This window comes from Phycodurus eques, chromosome 8 (assembly GCF_024500275.1).
Source record: "Phycodurus eques isolate BA_2022a chromosome 8, UOR_Pequ_1.1, whole genome shotgun sequence".
Lineage (NCBI taxonomy): Eukaryota > Metazoa > Chordata > Actinopteri > Syngnathiformes > Syngnathidae > Phycodurus > Phycodurus eques.
In genome coordinates, this window is record NC_084532.1 from 17,869,784 (window position 1) to 17,888,592 (window position 18,809).

An 18,809-nucleotide genomic window follows, 5' to 3' on the forward strand; every position below is an offset into this window, starting at 1 on the left:
CTGCCCAATCGAGTTCATTGCGCGTCGTTTGTTACCTCGAAACGTCATCATTCGGGACGGTTGTAAATTGTGGACCCACCGTTGAAGAAGAAAGCGTACCTGAAGACCTCGAGGGGGGCCAGCACAGTGGCCACGATGTCACCCACCGAGTGAATCTTGGTCATAGAGGTCAGAGAGAGAGAGATTGTCCAGGCGAAACGCAGGATTACATCTTCTAAAATGGCACAGTAGTAGTAGGCCTACACACAAAAGGGGGACTGGGATTAGACTCATTTTAAGTCGATACTGGTGCATCTCAATCAATAAGAATATTGTAGAAAAAATATTTTACTTTAGTAGTTCCATTTCAAAAGATACAGATTCAAGAAAATACTTTTCTCAAGTCCAATTCCAACCTGATTTCTATATAAAAATCATTTTTAATTGTTATCTAATATTCTAATTTCATGAGATGGTGCATTTTTCGGTTTTCATTAGTTGTATTCTATAATCATCCAAATTATAAAAACAATGAATAAAGCCCAAAATATTTTACTCTGTGCAGTTATTCTGTAAATTTATCTTTTTTAATTGAACTACTGTAATTGTTATCAACAATATTGGAATTGCGGCTGCAGTATATACAGTAGAATCACTAAACAGAGTGGAATATTTCTTGATATTTTTTTTATTCTAGTTTACAGCTAACCAAAAGCCAGAATTCACTATCTCAAGAATGTTAAAATAATAAATACTGTAAGAAACAATCAAACATGATTACTCGATAGAAACTGGCCTTACAAAAAATATTTTCCCAATTGTTTATTTAATGAGACTGTTTGTGTGTGTGTTTTTATATATATATATATATATATATATACATATATATATATATATATATATATGAGTTTCACTTTTGGAATTGAACGACTGAAATAATTAATTTCACACTGATATTCAAATTTATTGAGATGCACTTGTATGCTGTTATCTTAAAGAACATAATTGCCCAAGACATTCGTTACATACTGTCATAATATCAATTAAAAAAAAAAAAAAAAAAAACAATGTGTTTGCCATTTTATTTCGCCTTTATGTTTGCGTAAATCATCTGTTGTCCAGGTCAAGGTAATCCACCAGGTTTGATTCAAGACACCTGGACCCTACTTATTTTTTGAAGTTGTTGTCGTTTTTCTTCAAAAATGACTTAAGACCAGTGATTCTCAAACTTTTTACACTAAGTACCACCACCATGACCAACATTGAAATATAGTAGCATAGTAGGCATCAATCTTCATCAAAAACAAGAAACGTTTAATTCCTAAAAAGGATATTTACCTTTATTACCGCTTATCCCCACTAGGGTCGCGGGTGTGCTGGAGCCTATCCCAGCTATCTTCGGTCAAGAGGCGGGGTACTCCCTGAACTGGTCGCCAGCCAATTGTAGCAAAATACATGTTTGAAAACAAACACTTTTTAAATATTAAATACAAAAGTATTGAACTTGAACGTTAAATACAACTTTACTGTACTTAAGCAGTTGTCCGCCCCCCCCCCCCCCCAACACACACACACACATACACACACCACGAGAGGGAGTGTACGTACCACTAGTGCTGACCTAGGCAATTATGCTATTAGGCTGACTAAGGCAATTACGCTACTGATGCGTGTGTGTGTGCGTGAAAGTTTACCTTATGTGGGTAAACAATCTCTTCTCTGAGGAAGGTGTTTTCTCCAGCTCCGCGGTCAAACAGACCCCAGTCCATGCGCAGATCCCAGATCAGTGTGTATAAGGAGCTTATGGTGGAGAACACGATCAACAGGTAGAAGAATGTGTCGGCATCTGTGTGGCCTTGCTCTGGAAAACACACATGCACACAATGTTAGTGTCTTTAAGTAAATGTATTAGTACAGTCAAGAGATATGCTAATAGAAGAAAATATGGAGTTGGCTCCCTTTTGCAAGCATAACTTGCATTTGAGTGCGAACAATAATTTGGACAGCTCATCCTGAAGATGGTTGATGGGCTTTTCCGCACCAATTTTGACCTTCCACAGTCATGCTGGAACAGTATCGTGCCTTTGGAAGCATTGAATTGATCAGAGGGTCATCAGAAGCTGAAGAAACACAATTTAGGGAGAATGAAATTGTCTAACCCAACCCTTGACTAATAACTTCTTAATAAACTTATAGTGTGGCTCAGTAGTTTCGTCTTATCTGGACCTCTTTTACTCAAGTCAGCCAGAAACAACTTTTACCCAATAGGGGGAGCCTTCGTGTTATGAATACACTGGTAGGCGCTCATCAAAGGCAGGCATGATTCTTAATGCATCTCATAACAGAAATGAGTTTGTGAAAGAACATTAACCGTACATATTTTACACTTTTTGTCTTCTAATTTTTCATGAAGGATTTGACATCGGTTTGCGAGACTCTGAGAAGTGTACCTAATATTGTGGCTTACTTATTTAGTCATCCATCCATCCATCCATTTTCTGAGCCACTTATCCTCACAAGGTTCACGGGAGTGCTGGAGCTTATCCCAGCTATCATCGGGCAGGAGGCGGGGTACATCCTGAACTGGTTGCCAGCCAATCGCAGGGCACATACAAACAAACAACCATCCGCACTCACATTCACACCTACGGGCAATCGAGAGTCTTCAATCAACCTACAATGCATGTTTTTGGGATGTGGGAGGAAACTTGAGTGCCCGGAGAAAACCCACGCAGCCACGGACGGGGAGAACACGCAAACTCCACACAGGCGGGATTGAACTGTGAGGCAGACGCTCTAACCAGTCGGCCACAGTGCCGCTTTATTTAGTCATATGGAATGGAAAAGAATATTAAAACGGTGTCTCAGTATGATGTGGTTCAGGTCTACATCCCCGCAATAATAAACAATGCTAAATTAATACGACAGTGTCAATTAAAAGTGAGCATTATTTTCGCAACGGCAGAATCTTTGATACAGCTCTTGCATTGAATCAAATTAGAATGCCACAAAAAGTATACAGCATACATACATAAGGTCTGCCACACACTGCGCGATGCAGTCGAACCCAATTGGATCCGACCATGAGTTGCCGACGCAACCCCGCACATTGAGCGACTGGGTATATGGAGTCCCAACAGTGAAGTATGGTGGTGGCAGCATCATGCTGTGGAGGTGTTTTTCAGCTGCAGGGACAGGACGACTGGTTGCAATTGAAGGAAAGATGAATGCTGCCAAGTACAGGGATATCCTAAAATAACGAAGGAGTGGCTTCAGAACAACTCCGTGACTGTTTTTGAATGGCCCAGCACGAGCCCTGACTTAAACCCAATTGAGCATCTCTGGAGAGACCTGAAAATGGCTGTCCACCAATGTTTACCATCCAACCTGACAGAACTGGAGAGGATCTGCAAGGAGGAATGGCAGAGGATCCCCAAATCCAGGTGTGAAAAAATTGTTGTATGATTTCCAAAAAGACTAATGGCTGTATTAGCACAAAAGGGTGATTCTACTAAATACTGAACAAAGGGTCTGAATACTTGTGTGATATTTCAGTTTTTCTTTTTAAATAAATCTGCAAAAATGTCAACAATTCCATTTTGTTGGGGTGCTGTGTGTACATTAATGAGAAAAAAAAGAACTAAAATGATTTTAGCAAATGGCTGCAATATAACCAAGAGTGAACATTTTAATGGGGTCTGAATACTTTCCTTACCCAATGTATATTAGGCCTTGTTGATGAAGCAAATAAGTGTCAGTGTCGGACAATTATACATGCAAGATGCTCCAACACGAACGAGTGAGTTTGGCCTTATCACGTTTGCCTGTTCCTGTCCCCTGTGGCTGTTGGGGATTCTGATACAAGGTCAATAAGGTGTGAGTTTCCCCTTTTCTACAATCTGTGAATCATAGATTAAGAACACAGTGACGTCTGAGCATTTCCTGACCTGCTATCTTTGGATTGTGGAAAACTGCATCACTTTGGCCCCAGACAAAACTATCTTCAAAGCCTGACCCTCTCGACTGTGAAGGAACTGCACTTTATCCTGGCTTTGAATGGACCTCTCACAGTTGAAATTAAATTCCTCCATCTGTCCGTGTCTGTATGTATCCTCCGATTGACTGGCGACCAGTTCAGGGTGGAGTCCACCTTTTGCCCAAAGTCAGCTGGGATCGGCTCCAGCACCTCGCGACCCTGAACAGGATGAATGGTATTGAGAAAGGATGGATAGATGATTTTAAATTGATTATTAAAATATTTTCTAACTTTTTCGGTGGTTCGGTGATTTGCACTTGGGTCCTTCCCCACACGTCCCGGTGTCAGATACATAGATAATTGTACCTTCTGACATTTAGTGAAAAAGCAAAAAAAAATTCTACCTGCCTGTATGTCGCTGGCAGAGATTCCTGAACAAAGATACATTATTTGAAGTACCCCCCCCACACACACCTGAATAACCAGCCCCGCATCCCCCTAACTCATGCACCTAAAAATACCTTTTTTGTGTATATGCATGCCACAGATGTCATCAAAGCACTGCTTTCTTTTATCAGACAGGGGTTTGCTCGATCTGAGAAGCTCCTCCCCTCACTTTAACATTGGTCCTTGGCGCTAAGATGCCACAAGATGGCGCCAAATGCCTACTTTTCTAAGCAAGGGCTTTGGGGCCAACTTTTGGTATCTTAGGGCAATACAGAAAGCACAAAAACAGCAAATGGTTTCCCAGCCAATAACGGAGCACAGGTTAAATTTTTTTTTTTTTTTTTTTGTTTTTTTTAAATCGGCAGATAAGTGAATTCGCATAGTGAATCGCAAATTTGCGGGGAAGGCTGTAAATAATACATCAAACCATCCATCCATCCATTTTCTGAGCCGCTTCTCCTCACTAGGGTCGCTGAAGCATATCCCAGCCATCATCGGGCAGGAGGCAGGGTACACCCTGAACTGGTTTGGCAGCCAATCGCAGAGCACATACAAACAAACAACCATTCACACCCACATTCACACCTACGGGCAATTTAGAGTAGTCAATTAACCTACCATGCATGTTTTTGGGAAGTGGGAGGAAACTGGAGTGCCCGGAGAAAACCCACGTAGGCACGGGGAGAACATGCAAACTCCACACAGGTAGGGCCGGGATTTGAACCCCAGTCCTCAGAACTGTGAGGCAGACGCTCTAACCAGTTGGCCACCGTGCCGCCGTAAATAATACATTCAGACAGATTGAGCAAAATTTTAAAACGTCCTGCGGCACACCTGATTATTTCTCTCAACACACTAATGTAAAAGGCACAGTGGTTAGAAATCACTGCTCTAATATATACTGTATTAGTTATCATGTGATGAGTTGCTGGCAAGTTGTGACTTGTGATATGTGAGCGTGGTTCGGTGGCTCAGCACCATCTGACAAGCGTCTGGGTGTGAGAACAGTGAATGTCACAATGGTTGACAAAAATTTATCAGTCTGTGACACACACATGCACACGTACGCACCCACGCACACACACCGGCTGGGCTGACTCTCATCCTTCAATGTCACTTGTCCACTCCATTGCCAAAGAAGCGGCAGGACAGCGACATTTCTACCCGCCACACACACACAGCCATCACTGACATTTTCCAGCCCCTGGAGAAGTTCGGCTGATGTTATTTGCTCCTTCCTGCCACGTGCGACACATTTAAACCTTTGCTTTCTTGGTTTGCCATGAGACGATTAAAAGGTTACACAAGCTCAAATGGACAATGATTGGGTGCACAATAGCGGTTAATGGTGGTCAGACTCAGGAGCTCCTGTCACAAACACAGTAAAAGGCTGGTGGTACAAAAACTCACACAACACAACATACAAGGTTCTAGAGAATTATGTTGTCTATTCAATTTAAAACATTTCTAGAAAAATTAAAGGTTAAATAAACATGCAATAGTAAAAAAGAATATTGTAGTTCCTAATTCTAATTCATACTTTACAGCATCCATTATTTTGTGATTTTATTGCATTTTTGTAAACACTGGTTTTTGTTCTGCATTTGTTTTATGTTATTGGTGCTATATTATATATTTTTATTTCTTTTTATATTCTATATCCTCTGATGTACAGCACTTTGGTCAACTCTGTTGTTCTTAAATGTGCTTTATAAATAAATTGGATTGGATGGATCAATCTATCACTGCTAATGGAATCATCTTTTTCTATGGCAACCCGCAGCTATCAACGAGACAATTAAAAAAATCTCTGGAGTCTGCACATATAACATGCAATCAAATGTATGAATTCAGACACTTTTCAGCATAGTATGTAAATTTCTAACAGCAACATAAAAGAGCTTCATGGGCCAAGTATGGCGCTGGATTATTAATCTGCAGCCTTATCAGTGCCCAGTTAAAGCGTCTTTCATCTTTATTGGTTAATATTCATTTGAGTGTGCTGTTACATATTCTCACCTCATCGCTGACGAGGGCTCAGTACACTAAATGAAGTTGTAAAAGCTGTCAGCTCTGACCTCGTTGCTAATCGGACTGAGTTGTGTTCAACCTCGGGCCTCTCCTTGGTCACAGCAGGTTTAATAAAAACAGACTTTTCACATGATATTATAGTAAGTGACGTCAAAGCTATAAGAAGCACTGTCTCTGTAACTAAGCTGTTATAATTAATTGAATGGACAATAATGGAAAACTGTAATTCCTTACAGGCTTTTAAACTCTTAAACATACAGTAATGCACAGCTGTACTGTACACTATGTTCAATTTATTCCTTGTAATGTGTTTTAATTATTTTGTTTATTATTATTATTATTATTTGTTTTTTTTAACAGTTTTAATGTTTTAGGCTAGGAAGCATTTATTTTACCACCCCAAAAATAATAGCGGATTATGCATGATATGAATATGAAAGAAAATCTGAAATGCACTAAATCCAGAATAGGTGAACCGCAATATAGCGAGGGAACACTGTATTAGGAACATCTGCACATTCAAATGAGATGCAGTACAAGACTATCTAAAAGTATCTAAAAGAATACTGTCAGTGAGGTAGCGATTTAACAAAAAAATTAATGACTGGTTAGCACGTCTACCTCACAGTTCTGGGGACTGGGGTTCAAATCCCCGCCCCGCCTGTGTGGAGTTTGCATGTTCTCCCCGTTCCTGGGTGGGATTTCTCCGGGCACCTCCGTATCCACCCACATCCCAAAAACATGCGTGCTAGGGTGATTGAAGACTCTAAATTGCCTGTAGGTGTGAATGTGAGCGCGAATGGTTGTTTCTATGTGCCCTGCAATTTGCTGGCGACCGGTTCAGGGTGTACCCCGCCTCCCGCCTGAAGATAGCTGGGATAGGCTCCAGCAGCCCGTGAGCCTAGTGAGGATAAGCGGTAAAGAAAATGGATGGATGGATGGATGGATGTATGGATGTTAATTGTGTGGGTGTAGTTTGCAGTGGCATAAAACTGCACTGCATCATACTGAATATAGTGGTATCTTGACTTTACGAGTGCCCTAAATCTTGTGTGTAAAATCATACAACAACAAATATTGTGGATTTTTTTTGGGGGGGTGGGGGGCTGTAATGGATTAATGGCATTTCAGTTAATTTCAATGGAAAAACTAGATGTGATAAAAGAGTAAATTAAATTCATAAATCAAGGTACCACTGTATTTCCTCTCTCATTTTAGTAATATTCCTTTTTTGTTCTGGTCTTAACTGGTTTTTGGAAATTTGTTTTCCATCTTGCCAGACATTACAGACAGATAAGTGTTGAAAAATATTCATGCCTCATTCACAACTTCTGCATTTTTTTTCTGACACATGATGACTCTTTCATACATTTATATGACAGTCCAAAGCATTTAGCAAATATTGCTGTCTTGCATGCACCAGCCTGGCACAGACTGTAGACCCTATAAATTATGAGCTAAACCTTTTTCTATCTTTTGATCTTTTTTATTCTCACTTCCATTTTCATCTATCCATTTTCTACACCGCTTCTCCTCACTAGAGTCGCAAGCGTGCTGAAGCCTATCCCAGCTAACTGCGGGCGAGAGGCGGGGTACACCCTGAACTGGTCGCCAGCCAATCACAGGGCACATATAAACAAACAACCATTCACACTCATATTCACACCTGCGGGCAATGTAGAGTCTTCAATTAGCCTACCGTGCATGTTTTTGGGATATGGGAGGAAACCGGAGTACCCGGAGGAAACCCACGCAGGCACAGGGAGAACGTGCAAACTCCACACAGGTGAGGCTGGATTTGAACCCAGGCCCTTAGAACTGTGAGGTAGATGTGCTAACCACTCTTCCACTGTGCCGCCTATTCTCACTTTCAATTTAAATTCATCCATCATCTGTCTGGTTAGAGGCTTTTGAGCATCTTGTACGCAGCGTTTAATAAAAAGCGGTCAATTTTAGCACTGACTTGAATGTTTATCTCAGAGGCGATATCAGCTTCATTTAACATAGAAGACTATAATTTATTGTTTTTGTCCTTCGATGTTTTCCCGGAGAACAACACGAGGCATTCCAGGAAGGAGCGAGGCGGTGAGGTTACACACAAACACCATCAGTGCTGTCCGTGATGTGTTTAGCAATGTTCGTGACACATCCTCACAGACAAGCTGATAACAAATGAATAGTGAGACCCGGCACTATGGACTAAACGCTGTCCACTGGCCTCCTTCAACAACAGCTGCTGATTTCATTCAGTCGGTAGCAACAATGGCCATGAGTTAAACTTCAGCCACTTAGGTAAACCTACATTACCATACAGATCACAATCAGTTAGTCAGCAGTCGGTCTGCTATCATTATTTATATGTAAATGTGGCAATGATGTTTGTGACAGGGCAGCTGTGGGGATCAGTGGGTAGAGCAGGTCGTACAGTGAACGAAGGGTCACTGATTCGAATCCCGGCTACGACTGTCTGCATGTCGAAGTGTCCTTGAGCAAGACACTAAACCCTAATTTGCTCCCAGTCGCCCATTGGTGTATAAATTTGTGTGTGAGTGGGTGAATGTGAGGCTTTGTAAAGCGCATTAGGCACTGTGATGGTGTAGATAAAGCGCTATATAAGTGCAGTCCAATTACGATTTACCATGTTTAAACCGTCTAGAACCAAAATATTAGAGCCAGCTCTCAATATGATGCAAGGTTGTACAACTGCAACAGTAAACTACAAATACAGTAACAAACATTGTAAACTAATACCTCTCTCATGATTGCATATTACTTATGTCGTTCTTTGAGCGGGAGATTACATCAAATATCCACACTGCATGTGTGCACGTGTCCAATTTCCCACCATCCTCATCAATGAACCAGTCAGAGGTCCATGCCTCCATTCTTGTGTGGGATGAAAGACCGCTTCATAGAGAATAAGACATGAAGTGAGGCCATTAGTCGACGGGCTTCAGACCAGAAGAAGGAGGAGGATGGGCCTTAATGGCATTTGGTACCTACAGGCCTCTCAATGTCTTCGTTCGAATAGGATAGGTTAAAAAAAAGAAGAAATAACTCAGTATGATGGAGTGCAGTTCCACAAAAAAATTATATGCAATCCTAATGATGCGTTAAAGAAAGCGTTATCATCGTTCTCACAATTTTTCTTTTTTTTCGGTTCTGGTACACACATCAAATGTACCAACCCTGCCCCCCACCCCAATATATATCAACTATCACATAATTACTGCAATAGTATCCAGTCAGAAGTTACACCCGCTGCACTCCGAGTGATGTGGTTGAATACAGAGCTGCCAACCTATACAAATTCCCTTCCAGAACAATTTGTCCAACTTTGTCTGAATTTCCATAGTTCCAAAATTTTGTCAAGAACATTTCCATGTGACAGTCATAATCATAATCGTTAATAAATTATGGCTTCAATATTTGTCGTTTTAATGTTTTCATTACATAAACCTTCTAATTGTGGCTGGAGTTGCAGCCTGCATCAAAGTACCAGTATATGAGATTTTGACGTCCCATCATCAAAAATATCTGTCTATGGATAAATTCACCTTTGCCAATTCTGTTTCCAACCCGGTAACAAAACAAACAAACAAACCAACAACAAAAAAAAACAACAACAAAACTAGTCTATTAAAGCAGATTAATCAAATCTTAAACGTCAAAATTAAAGCCAGTACTCTATTTTGCAAACAAACAAATAACATTGATGATAGACCGAATTGGACAATAGTTTTAATTTCTATTTTATGGAATGTACTTCTCGTACGCATACAAGAAGTACATGTAAGAAGAAGAAATGTACTGTAATTATGTAATCTTCTCTTGCGATTTATATTACATATCTACTCTATCCACAATTGCTGCTGAAACTATGCACATTTTCCCATTGTGGGACTAAAAAAGGTATCTTATCTTACATTACAAATATTTATTAAAAATAATAATGTACTTTTAACCTACCCACATTCTGAAGTGACGTGTGCAGCGACGTAGTAATTCATTTCCGGTTCAGACACGACATCCTGTGTGGAAGTTTATTATTTCATATTTATATCTCTAAACACGTATTTATTGCCCTGTTATTTTGTTGTTCAAAGTTGGTTACTCTCAGTGAAAACACAGTTCCAGCCAGACCTATGTGACAAGGGTATTGTTTCACCAAATCACTTATTTCAATGTTTTGCGACTGCTTGTAACGATAGCTTAGCAATTAGCATGGCTTTGACATCGTCTTCGCCTATCCACTCCTCGTCCTCCCCTTGTGACACTTTTGTAAGAAGCATGGTAAGATTACTCGCTACCATGGAGGCGATGATCAGTGATGTACAATGCGTTCACACCCGACGCAATGAGAACTTTCGCCTCTGCATCTTGGCAGTCGGGGAACATAATAAAATAGCGTGCACCAAGGACCTGTTCAATGTGGACACGCCGTAATGTCAAAACGCTGGATTATTTTTTTTTCCCCCAATATTCGTAACAATCAGTGTTACAGACGTAATGAGTCAACGTTCAATGATTTCTGTAACATTTGGCAACTCTGTGAATGTAAATGAATAACTCTAAGAAGTGTCAAGTGTCATTAATATCTTTCTAAAAGGCAGAATTTGCAGGTGTACCCAATGTTGTGGCACGTGGGTGTATTTGAAAATAATAAGGTGGGAAATCACATTTGTCCAAAAGGGGAAGAGCTTGACTTTGCCTGGAAAAAAAGAAATCTATAAACTGACATCTGAGAGAAAGAGGGCGAAAAGGAGATGCTTTGAAAGTAGCCGAGCGGACCAGAATGTGTGATGGACTATCTCAACACAGAGAGCTGAAAAAGCTTTTACGGTCTTTGAGCATTAACTCCTTTGTGATTCGCCTCCTAGATGAGAATAACTGCAGGCTGATTACGAGGCTGTCAGATGGAGAGTGACTTGACTTTTAATGTACCACAAATTTTCATCTGCTCAATGTTGTGGTTTTTTTCTGCTCCTTTGCTTTTCTTGCTTTCCAGTCAGTTGTCTTTTTGTCTCTCTTACCTCTGTGACCCTCCAACTGAACACAGAGATCAACACCTTGTTTACCCGCAGATGTGTTTGACAAACCTTTTCCCTTACTTTTATATATAGCTGCCGGCAATGGCAGCTGAACGTAGGTCAAATTATGGCATTCATGTGCTCAAGGTCACCTTTACTTCCTACACACACCTCAATACAAGCACCCGTGTGCTTACATGCTTCCTTAAGGCCAATATTTCTGCTTGAGATGAGAGACTCTCTCCTCTTCTGAGCAAATAGCTGCAGTGTATGACCTGCACTGTGAAGATGTGTGTGCGTGCGTGTGTGTGCACGTGTGTGTGTGTGTGCGTGCGTGTGTGTGTGTTTGTTACCTCTGTGTGTGGCATAGAGCGCGGCAAAGGTGACCACGAAGAAGGTGGTGGAATATTTGCCCGCATTAACCAGGTGGGGGAAGGCCCTCTTGGTGTCTCGATAACGCCTGAGGCACTGGATGAAGCGCAGCCAGGCGGGCAGACACTGGATGATGGCGCGCAGGCCGTACGAGTAGCTGTGGCACACGTAGCTTGCGGAGTCTGAAATGGAAACACATGGCATGAGTCACTTCTGTTCGCCATTTGATTGGCAGCCCTCATTATTATGATCAACATGGGAGATACAGCGACATACGGCGCGCTTTGTTCTTTAATTGGGCCACAAGTATCACTTTAAACACTGACAGTAAGATAAATGGTTCTTCTGATAATACAGTGGTGCCTAAGCTGCTACTGTCAAACTCAACATAAAAAAGGAGAATTAAACGTTGTGTTTTTAAAACAACCACATAGCTTTTAGTAATAATAATGTCTCTTTAGCTTAATGCTCACAGACAATGCAAATTCCCATAGACGGGCTAACAAATAGCATCATTGTTGCAGTTTTATAACCCTTTAAGCAGCGGATTTAAACACAAACGATGATGTAGAAAGACAATATAACAATACCCACAGCTATTTATTATTTTTCCTCTGCGGAGAACATCTAAAATTACTGTCTCTCTGCGGCGTTTTGACCTGCACCATGTATATCCGTACAGTGGGTACGTTAAGTTTTCAGACGCCCTTAAATTTTTCACTCTTTGTTACATTGCAGCCATTTGTTAAAATCATTTAAGTTATTTTTTTCCTCATTAATGTACACACAGCACCCCATATTGACAGAAAAAAACGTAATTGTTGAAATGTTTGCTGATTTATTCAAAAAGAAAAACTGAAATATCACACAGCCATAAGTATTCAGACCCTTTGCTGTGACACTCATATTTAGCTCGGGTGCTGTCCATTTCTTCTGATCATCCTTAAGATGGTTATACACCTTCATTGGAGTCCAGCTGTGTTTGATTATACTGATTGGACTTGATTAGGAAAGCCACACACCGGTCTGTATAAGACCTTACAACTCCAAGTGCATGTCAGAGCAAATGAGAATCATGAGGTCAAAGGTACTGCCTGAAGAGCGCAGAAACAGAATTGTGGCAAGGCACAGATCTGGCCAAGGTTACAAAAAGGTTTCTGCTGCACTTTACGTTCCTAAGAGCACGATGGCCTCCATAATCCTTAAATGTAAGACGTTTGGGAACCCTTCCTAGAGCTGGCCATGCGGCCAAACTGAGCAATTGGTGAGAGAGGTAATGAAGAACCCAAAGAGGCTGTGGCTGAGCTCCAGAGTTGCAGTCGGGAGATGGGAGAAAGTTCTAGAAAGTCAACAATCACTGCAGTCCTCCACCAGTCGGGGCTTTATGGCAGAGTGGCCCGACGGAAGCCTCTCCTCAGTGCAAGACACATGAAAGCCCGCATGGAGATTGCTAAAAAAAAACACCTGAAGGACTCCAAGTTGGTGAGAAATAAGATTCTCTGGTCTGATGAGACCAAGATAGAAATTGTTGGCCTTAATTCCAAGTGGCATGTGTGGAGAAAACCAGCCACTGCTCATCACCTGTCCAATACAGTCCCAACAGTGAAGCATGGTGGTGGCAGCGTCATGCTGTGGGTGTGTTTTTCAGCTGCAGGGACAGGACGACTGGTTGCAATCGAAGGAAAGATGAATGCGGCCAAGTACCGGGATATCCTGGACGAAAAACTTCTTCAGAGTGCTAAGGACCTCAGACTGGGCCGAAGGTTCACCTTCCAACAAGACACTGACCCAAGGACACAGCTAAAATAACCAAGGAGAGGCTTCAGAACAACTCAGTGACTGTTCTTGAATGGTCCAACCAGAGCCCTGGCTTAAAGCCAATTGAGCATCTCTGGAGAGACCTGAAAATGGCTGTCCACCAACGTTTACCATCCAACCTGACAGAACTGGAGAGGATCTGCAAGGAGGAATGGCAGAGGATCCCCAAATCCAGGTGGGAAAAAACATGTGGCATCATTCCCAAAAAGACTCAAGGCTGTATTAGCACAAAAGGGTGCTTCTACTAAATACTTCTACATTAATGTGGAAAAAAATGATGATTTTAGTAAATGGGGTATAAAAAAAAAAAGAGTGAAAATTTAAGGGATAAGAGTGTGAATACTTTCCGTACCCACTTATGTCTGTGTTAAACTGCCCCAGTTGCCAAGGTGGCACACCAGAAGGAGCAGCACAATGTCCATTGAATTGAAGCAAAAAAGAAACAAGGTGGAATAAAACTGTTGAATTATTTATATTTGAGTTTAATTATGTTATTACTGTATGTTTTTATAAAGTACAATATTACAGAGTGCGATTTTTGTTATTAAAACACCCATTACAATTTGTTTGTGATGCTGGAAGGGATTAATGGTATTTTCATTCATTTCAACGGGAAAAGATGATTTGAGATATGATCACGGAAAAAATTAAACTCTCTCTCAAAGCACTACTGTGCTAAATAAGATAATGATGCTTCAAACATAATGCATAAAAGATACAATACTATAAATGATACGACACTTATTTCCATGAAATTTTGCTTTTTAAATGCCTGCTGGAAGGCAATTAAATTGTCATTGAAATCAAGTTTTCTGAAAGGAGAGCATAATTATTGTTACCTCAACCAAGGAAATGTAGAAGTTATTAAATTTTGGAGCTGAACTGCCATTAGGTGTGGATATATAGAGATTGACCCTTTTTCAAGATTCTCATTTTCTCAGTAAATAATGCAAGAATCTTAATGACAGAATTCAGGCATATGGTGAAATGTTTGGTTCTGATGTGGATGAGGGTTGCTTGGTTGCTTTTGGTCTGGGTTGCATGACTTAAGTTTTTTTTGTGTGTGTAGACACAATTGTGATGAAAGTCAAGTCAATGTCAACTAGTCACTAATGATGTCATGCTGTTTTTTCAGAACAGTACTAAAATAAAATAAAAATTACAGGTGGAGGAATGTTTTGCAGTAATCTATATTAAAACAACAGAGAGCTCAAACACCCCCGTGCCAGCCCACAGCCACCTGTACCATGTGACAAAGAACCCATCAACAGGTGTTAGATGTAATTAAGTTAAGCAAGACAGAGGAAGAATGAATGATGCACCGTTTATTTTGGGCAACAAGCCATTGCTGTTGCTCCACTGCAGCTCAAAGATGTAGAAGCAGATGAGATATTCCAGGTCCATCAGGACCACCACCAGCGAGTTGAGCTGGTCGGCCAGCCAGAAGTCCGCAAACTCCACTCGGTGAAACGGTGCCGTGAACACTCGGAACTGGAAGCACACAAGGGAAAAGATGCCACTCAGAGCTTTAGGTCTTAGAGTTTGATATACACTCACTGGAAACTTCATTAGGTACACCTGCCCAGCCTAATTGGATCCAATACAAAATCTGTATGAAAAATAATCTGCCTTCATAAATATGATAATGGTCTTTTATTTCGATTATTATTAGAGGTATTTAACAATACTGTATATTAATTACTGTGGATGTGATGCAGTGCTGTAGAACTGCACTGAATCATACCAACGAGGTGCCAAGCTGCTTTATTTAACAATTTAGGAGATTGAGGGGAGTTAAACAGCAATTTGGGACAGTTAACAGTGAATCAGCCCATAATTGTACGTTGTTAGCGAGCAGTTAACAACCGCACTTGATGATTTGCACCACATATGTGGCAGAATGCTTCATCAGCGCACCAGAGGACACACTAAATGAGGATGAATGTGTGTCAGTTGGGCCCCATTTGATTTCTGTGCAAGTTACACTCATCGGACTAATAGCCCAAAATATTATGTTCAAGAGTTGTATTAAAAAACTGACTTCTTCCAGAGCAGTTTCTCTGGTATGCTTTAAATTAAGTTTGAAACATAATATTATGCAGGACGGACAGATACATTCAATTTACACACAAGTGGGGCAAATTAAATCCAACGGAAAAAAAATTATGCGGTTGCTGCCTTCTCCAAAATTATCAGAGTGATAATTTTTTTTTGTGGTACTATTTGTTTATCTTCCACGAACAATTACAATTGCATCACTTTAACCTTCCTTTTTGCGCTTACCCTGCTCTCCCAAATGTTATTTCCAAATTTTAATCCCCGCAAATAGCAAGGATTAACTGTACTGTCATGATGGAGTGTATTTCTACATAATTGCAAAGTACAACCCCAATAATAAACAAATTGTTCAAGTAACAGTGTCAATCCAGAGTGAACCTTATTGTCTTTGTAAGGGAAGCTTTTTATTTGCAAATTTTAATCCCTAACCCCCGCAAATAGCATGGGTTAACTGTACTGTCATGATGCAGTGTATTTCGACAAAATTGCAAAGTACAACCCCAATAATAAACAAATTGTTCAAGTAACAGTGCCAACCCAGAGTGAGCCTTATTATCTTTGTAAAGGAAGTTTTTAAGACAGTTCTTGTACTGGATCTGATTTGTTATTGAATCAGGTGTAACCATCAAAATCGTCCACGATACCAATGCAAGCCAGCAAATAAATGATAACTTCCCAGCTGTCATCGGGCAGGAGGCGGGGTACACCCTGAACTGGTTGCCAGCCAATCGCAGGGCACATAGGAACAAACAACCATTCGCACTCACAGTCATGCCTACGGGCAATTTAGAGTCTCCAATTCATGCATGTTTTTGGGATGTGGGAGGAAACCGGAGAGCCTGGAGAAAACCCACGCAGGCACGGGGAGAACATGCAAACTCCACACAGGCAGGGCCAGGGATTGAACCCGGGTCCTCAGAACTGTGAGGCTGACGCTCTAACCAGTCGGCCACTGTGCCGCCTAAGTGATAACTTGTACAATTTATTTAACACTAATGTTGTGTCTGAGTGGTGTGTGTATTTGCAACATGACTTTAGCTGGAGGAGAGTTTGTAAACCTTTTGTAAAATGCTTCAACCCTTCATTCACTTCCACCCTCAGGCCACATGTGACATTTAGTAGCGACTCTCCTTTCACTCTGTACACTCTCAAAACGACAACACACACAATTGACATCCGCACACATAGACATGCTGAAAATGTCAAAGAATACATAAGCAATATAACCTGTCAATCACAGTGTGTATTGATCGAGCCTATCTGCTGTGTGTGCGTGTTTCAAGGCAGCAAGGCTTCTGGTTCATCGGTTTAGAAAACAATAATAATCTAGCTGCAGTTTGTCCTCTAATGAAATCTTTGTCCTTTGCCTCCTCTTGTTGTCAGACTGGCTCACACATGGCTTAGATGAACACGCTCCAACGTTGTTTGTTTGCACATGTAACTCTTAATAATATTCCATCGCAAGCACCTGACTGACAATACGAAGCAACATCTCATAGGCCATCAAATTATGTGTGATTTAGTTTGATCATGCCTAACAAATTGAGATCGCAGATGATTAGCGAGCTATAACCGAGTGGGAAGCCAGCAGGGAGATTTGAAGCAAAGGACAAGGATATGAGGAAGGGTGAGGGGGGGGCTACTGCTGGGGGAGAAGCAGAGGAAGAGGAGGAGGAAGAGGACGAGCTCAGGGCTTCAGCATACTGATGGATCTATGCCGGTAATGATTGCACAGTCACAGCCTCCACCTCCGCTGGGATGAGAATGCATTCTATTATCCCTCAACACACACTCGCACACACACTCACACACATACTGTTAAAATACACTCACAAACACACATGCGCAATGTGGCCATGTAGCGCAGCTCAGACAAAGAGCAAAGACAGGAGGGTTTTGTTAACATAAGACTTGAGATACACATTGGAATTGGACACAGTATTCATCTTTGTGGCAGATGCAGATCTCACACACACACACACACACACACACATTACTCGTGCACACGCTTGAACTGTCAACCACACAACACTGGAAAAACTAAAGAAATAGTCCTTACATAGGACTATTTAGCTTGTAGAGTCAGCTGGCATTGGCACCAAGTGGAATGTCATCGGTTAAGCCTTTAAACCTTCACCAAGGCCAAACAATCCTAATTTGGATCAGCACAAAATTGTTTACGATCATAGACCATAGATCATCCACCACCTGCATAAACCTGAATTTTGTCATTAAAATTGAAGCATTCATTCATTTTCCGTACCGCTTATCCTCACTAGGGTCGCATTACTCTTAGAAATGATGGTAAATGTAGAAAAACTATCAAGTAATGTTAGTAAAATGAAAATATATCTGCATTTATTAGTATAAGTACATATTTTTTAATAGCAGACAGGGTATGTATAATTAAACATTTGTTTTTTATTATTACACTGTGGCCAAAACTCTATCAGTATCAGAGGTACTGGCCCACATTTGAAACCTATAATCTAATATTTGTTTCATGAAATTGTATTATTTATTCCCAACAGTGTATTCTATTCATTTTGTAGTATTACTCTTGGCTTCACTTCTTTCAGTATGTGGATGGTAAAACCTTTTGTCCAATCAGATTTCAGCCTCTGTGTGTTGTTACTATGTCAATCTAATCTGCCCAGGGCCTTCAGATTTCAGTAGTGAGGTGATGTAATTTATACCATATTAGCAATGGGACCGAGTCCTTAATAAATCAGATTTCAAATTCATCCTCACAGGGCCGTTCACATTTTTCCGCCCTCTGATTGGTTGGTAAGAGCAAAACTTGTTACAGCCAAGTCAAATACATCTGTAGTGTGATCTGCATAGATTAATAAAATTAACCGTAATCTATGGTGAGTATTTTTATTTGTTTTCATTTTTTTAAGTAATGTTATTAGATAGCTATTGATTCTGAGCTGCTCCAGATTATGTACATGGCACTGTTGCCTGCTGTTTATCTATCCATCCATCCATCCATTTTCTGAGCCGCTCTCCTCACCAGGGTCGCGGGCGTGCTGGAGCCTATCCCAGCTATCATCGGGCAGGAGGCGGGGTACACCCTGAACTGGTTGCCAGCCAAT

General features: G+C 40.9%; 1 protein-coding gene across 3 annotated transcripts in view; it reads right to left on the reverse strand.

Annotated features, from left to right (window-relative positions):
• The window catches only part of xpr1a (xenotropic and polytropic retrovirus receptor 1a), an 87,969-nt gene that overhangs the window by 3,293 nt on the left and 65,867 nt on the right, over positions 1–18,809 (reverse strand). For all 3 annotated transcript variants that reach the window (XR_009769065.1, XM_061684252.1, XM_061684254.1), the window contains exons 10-13: positions 14,976–15,144; positions 11,817–12,017; positions 1,674–1,840; positions 100–239 (exon numbers count right to left, since the gene is read on the reverse strand). Coding sequence is in view for 2 of the 3 variants with exons in the window: in XM_061684252.1 (XP_061540236.1) it covers positions 100–239; positions 1,674–1,840; positions 11,817–12,017; positions 14,976–15,144 (677 nt within the window). In the remaining variant the exon portion in view is untranslated. The remainder of the gene's footprint in view (positions 1–99; positions 240–1,673; positions 1,841–11,816; positions 12,018–14,975; positions 15,145–18,809) is intronic.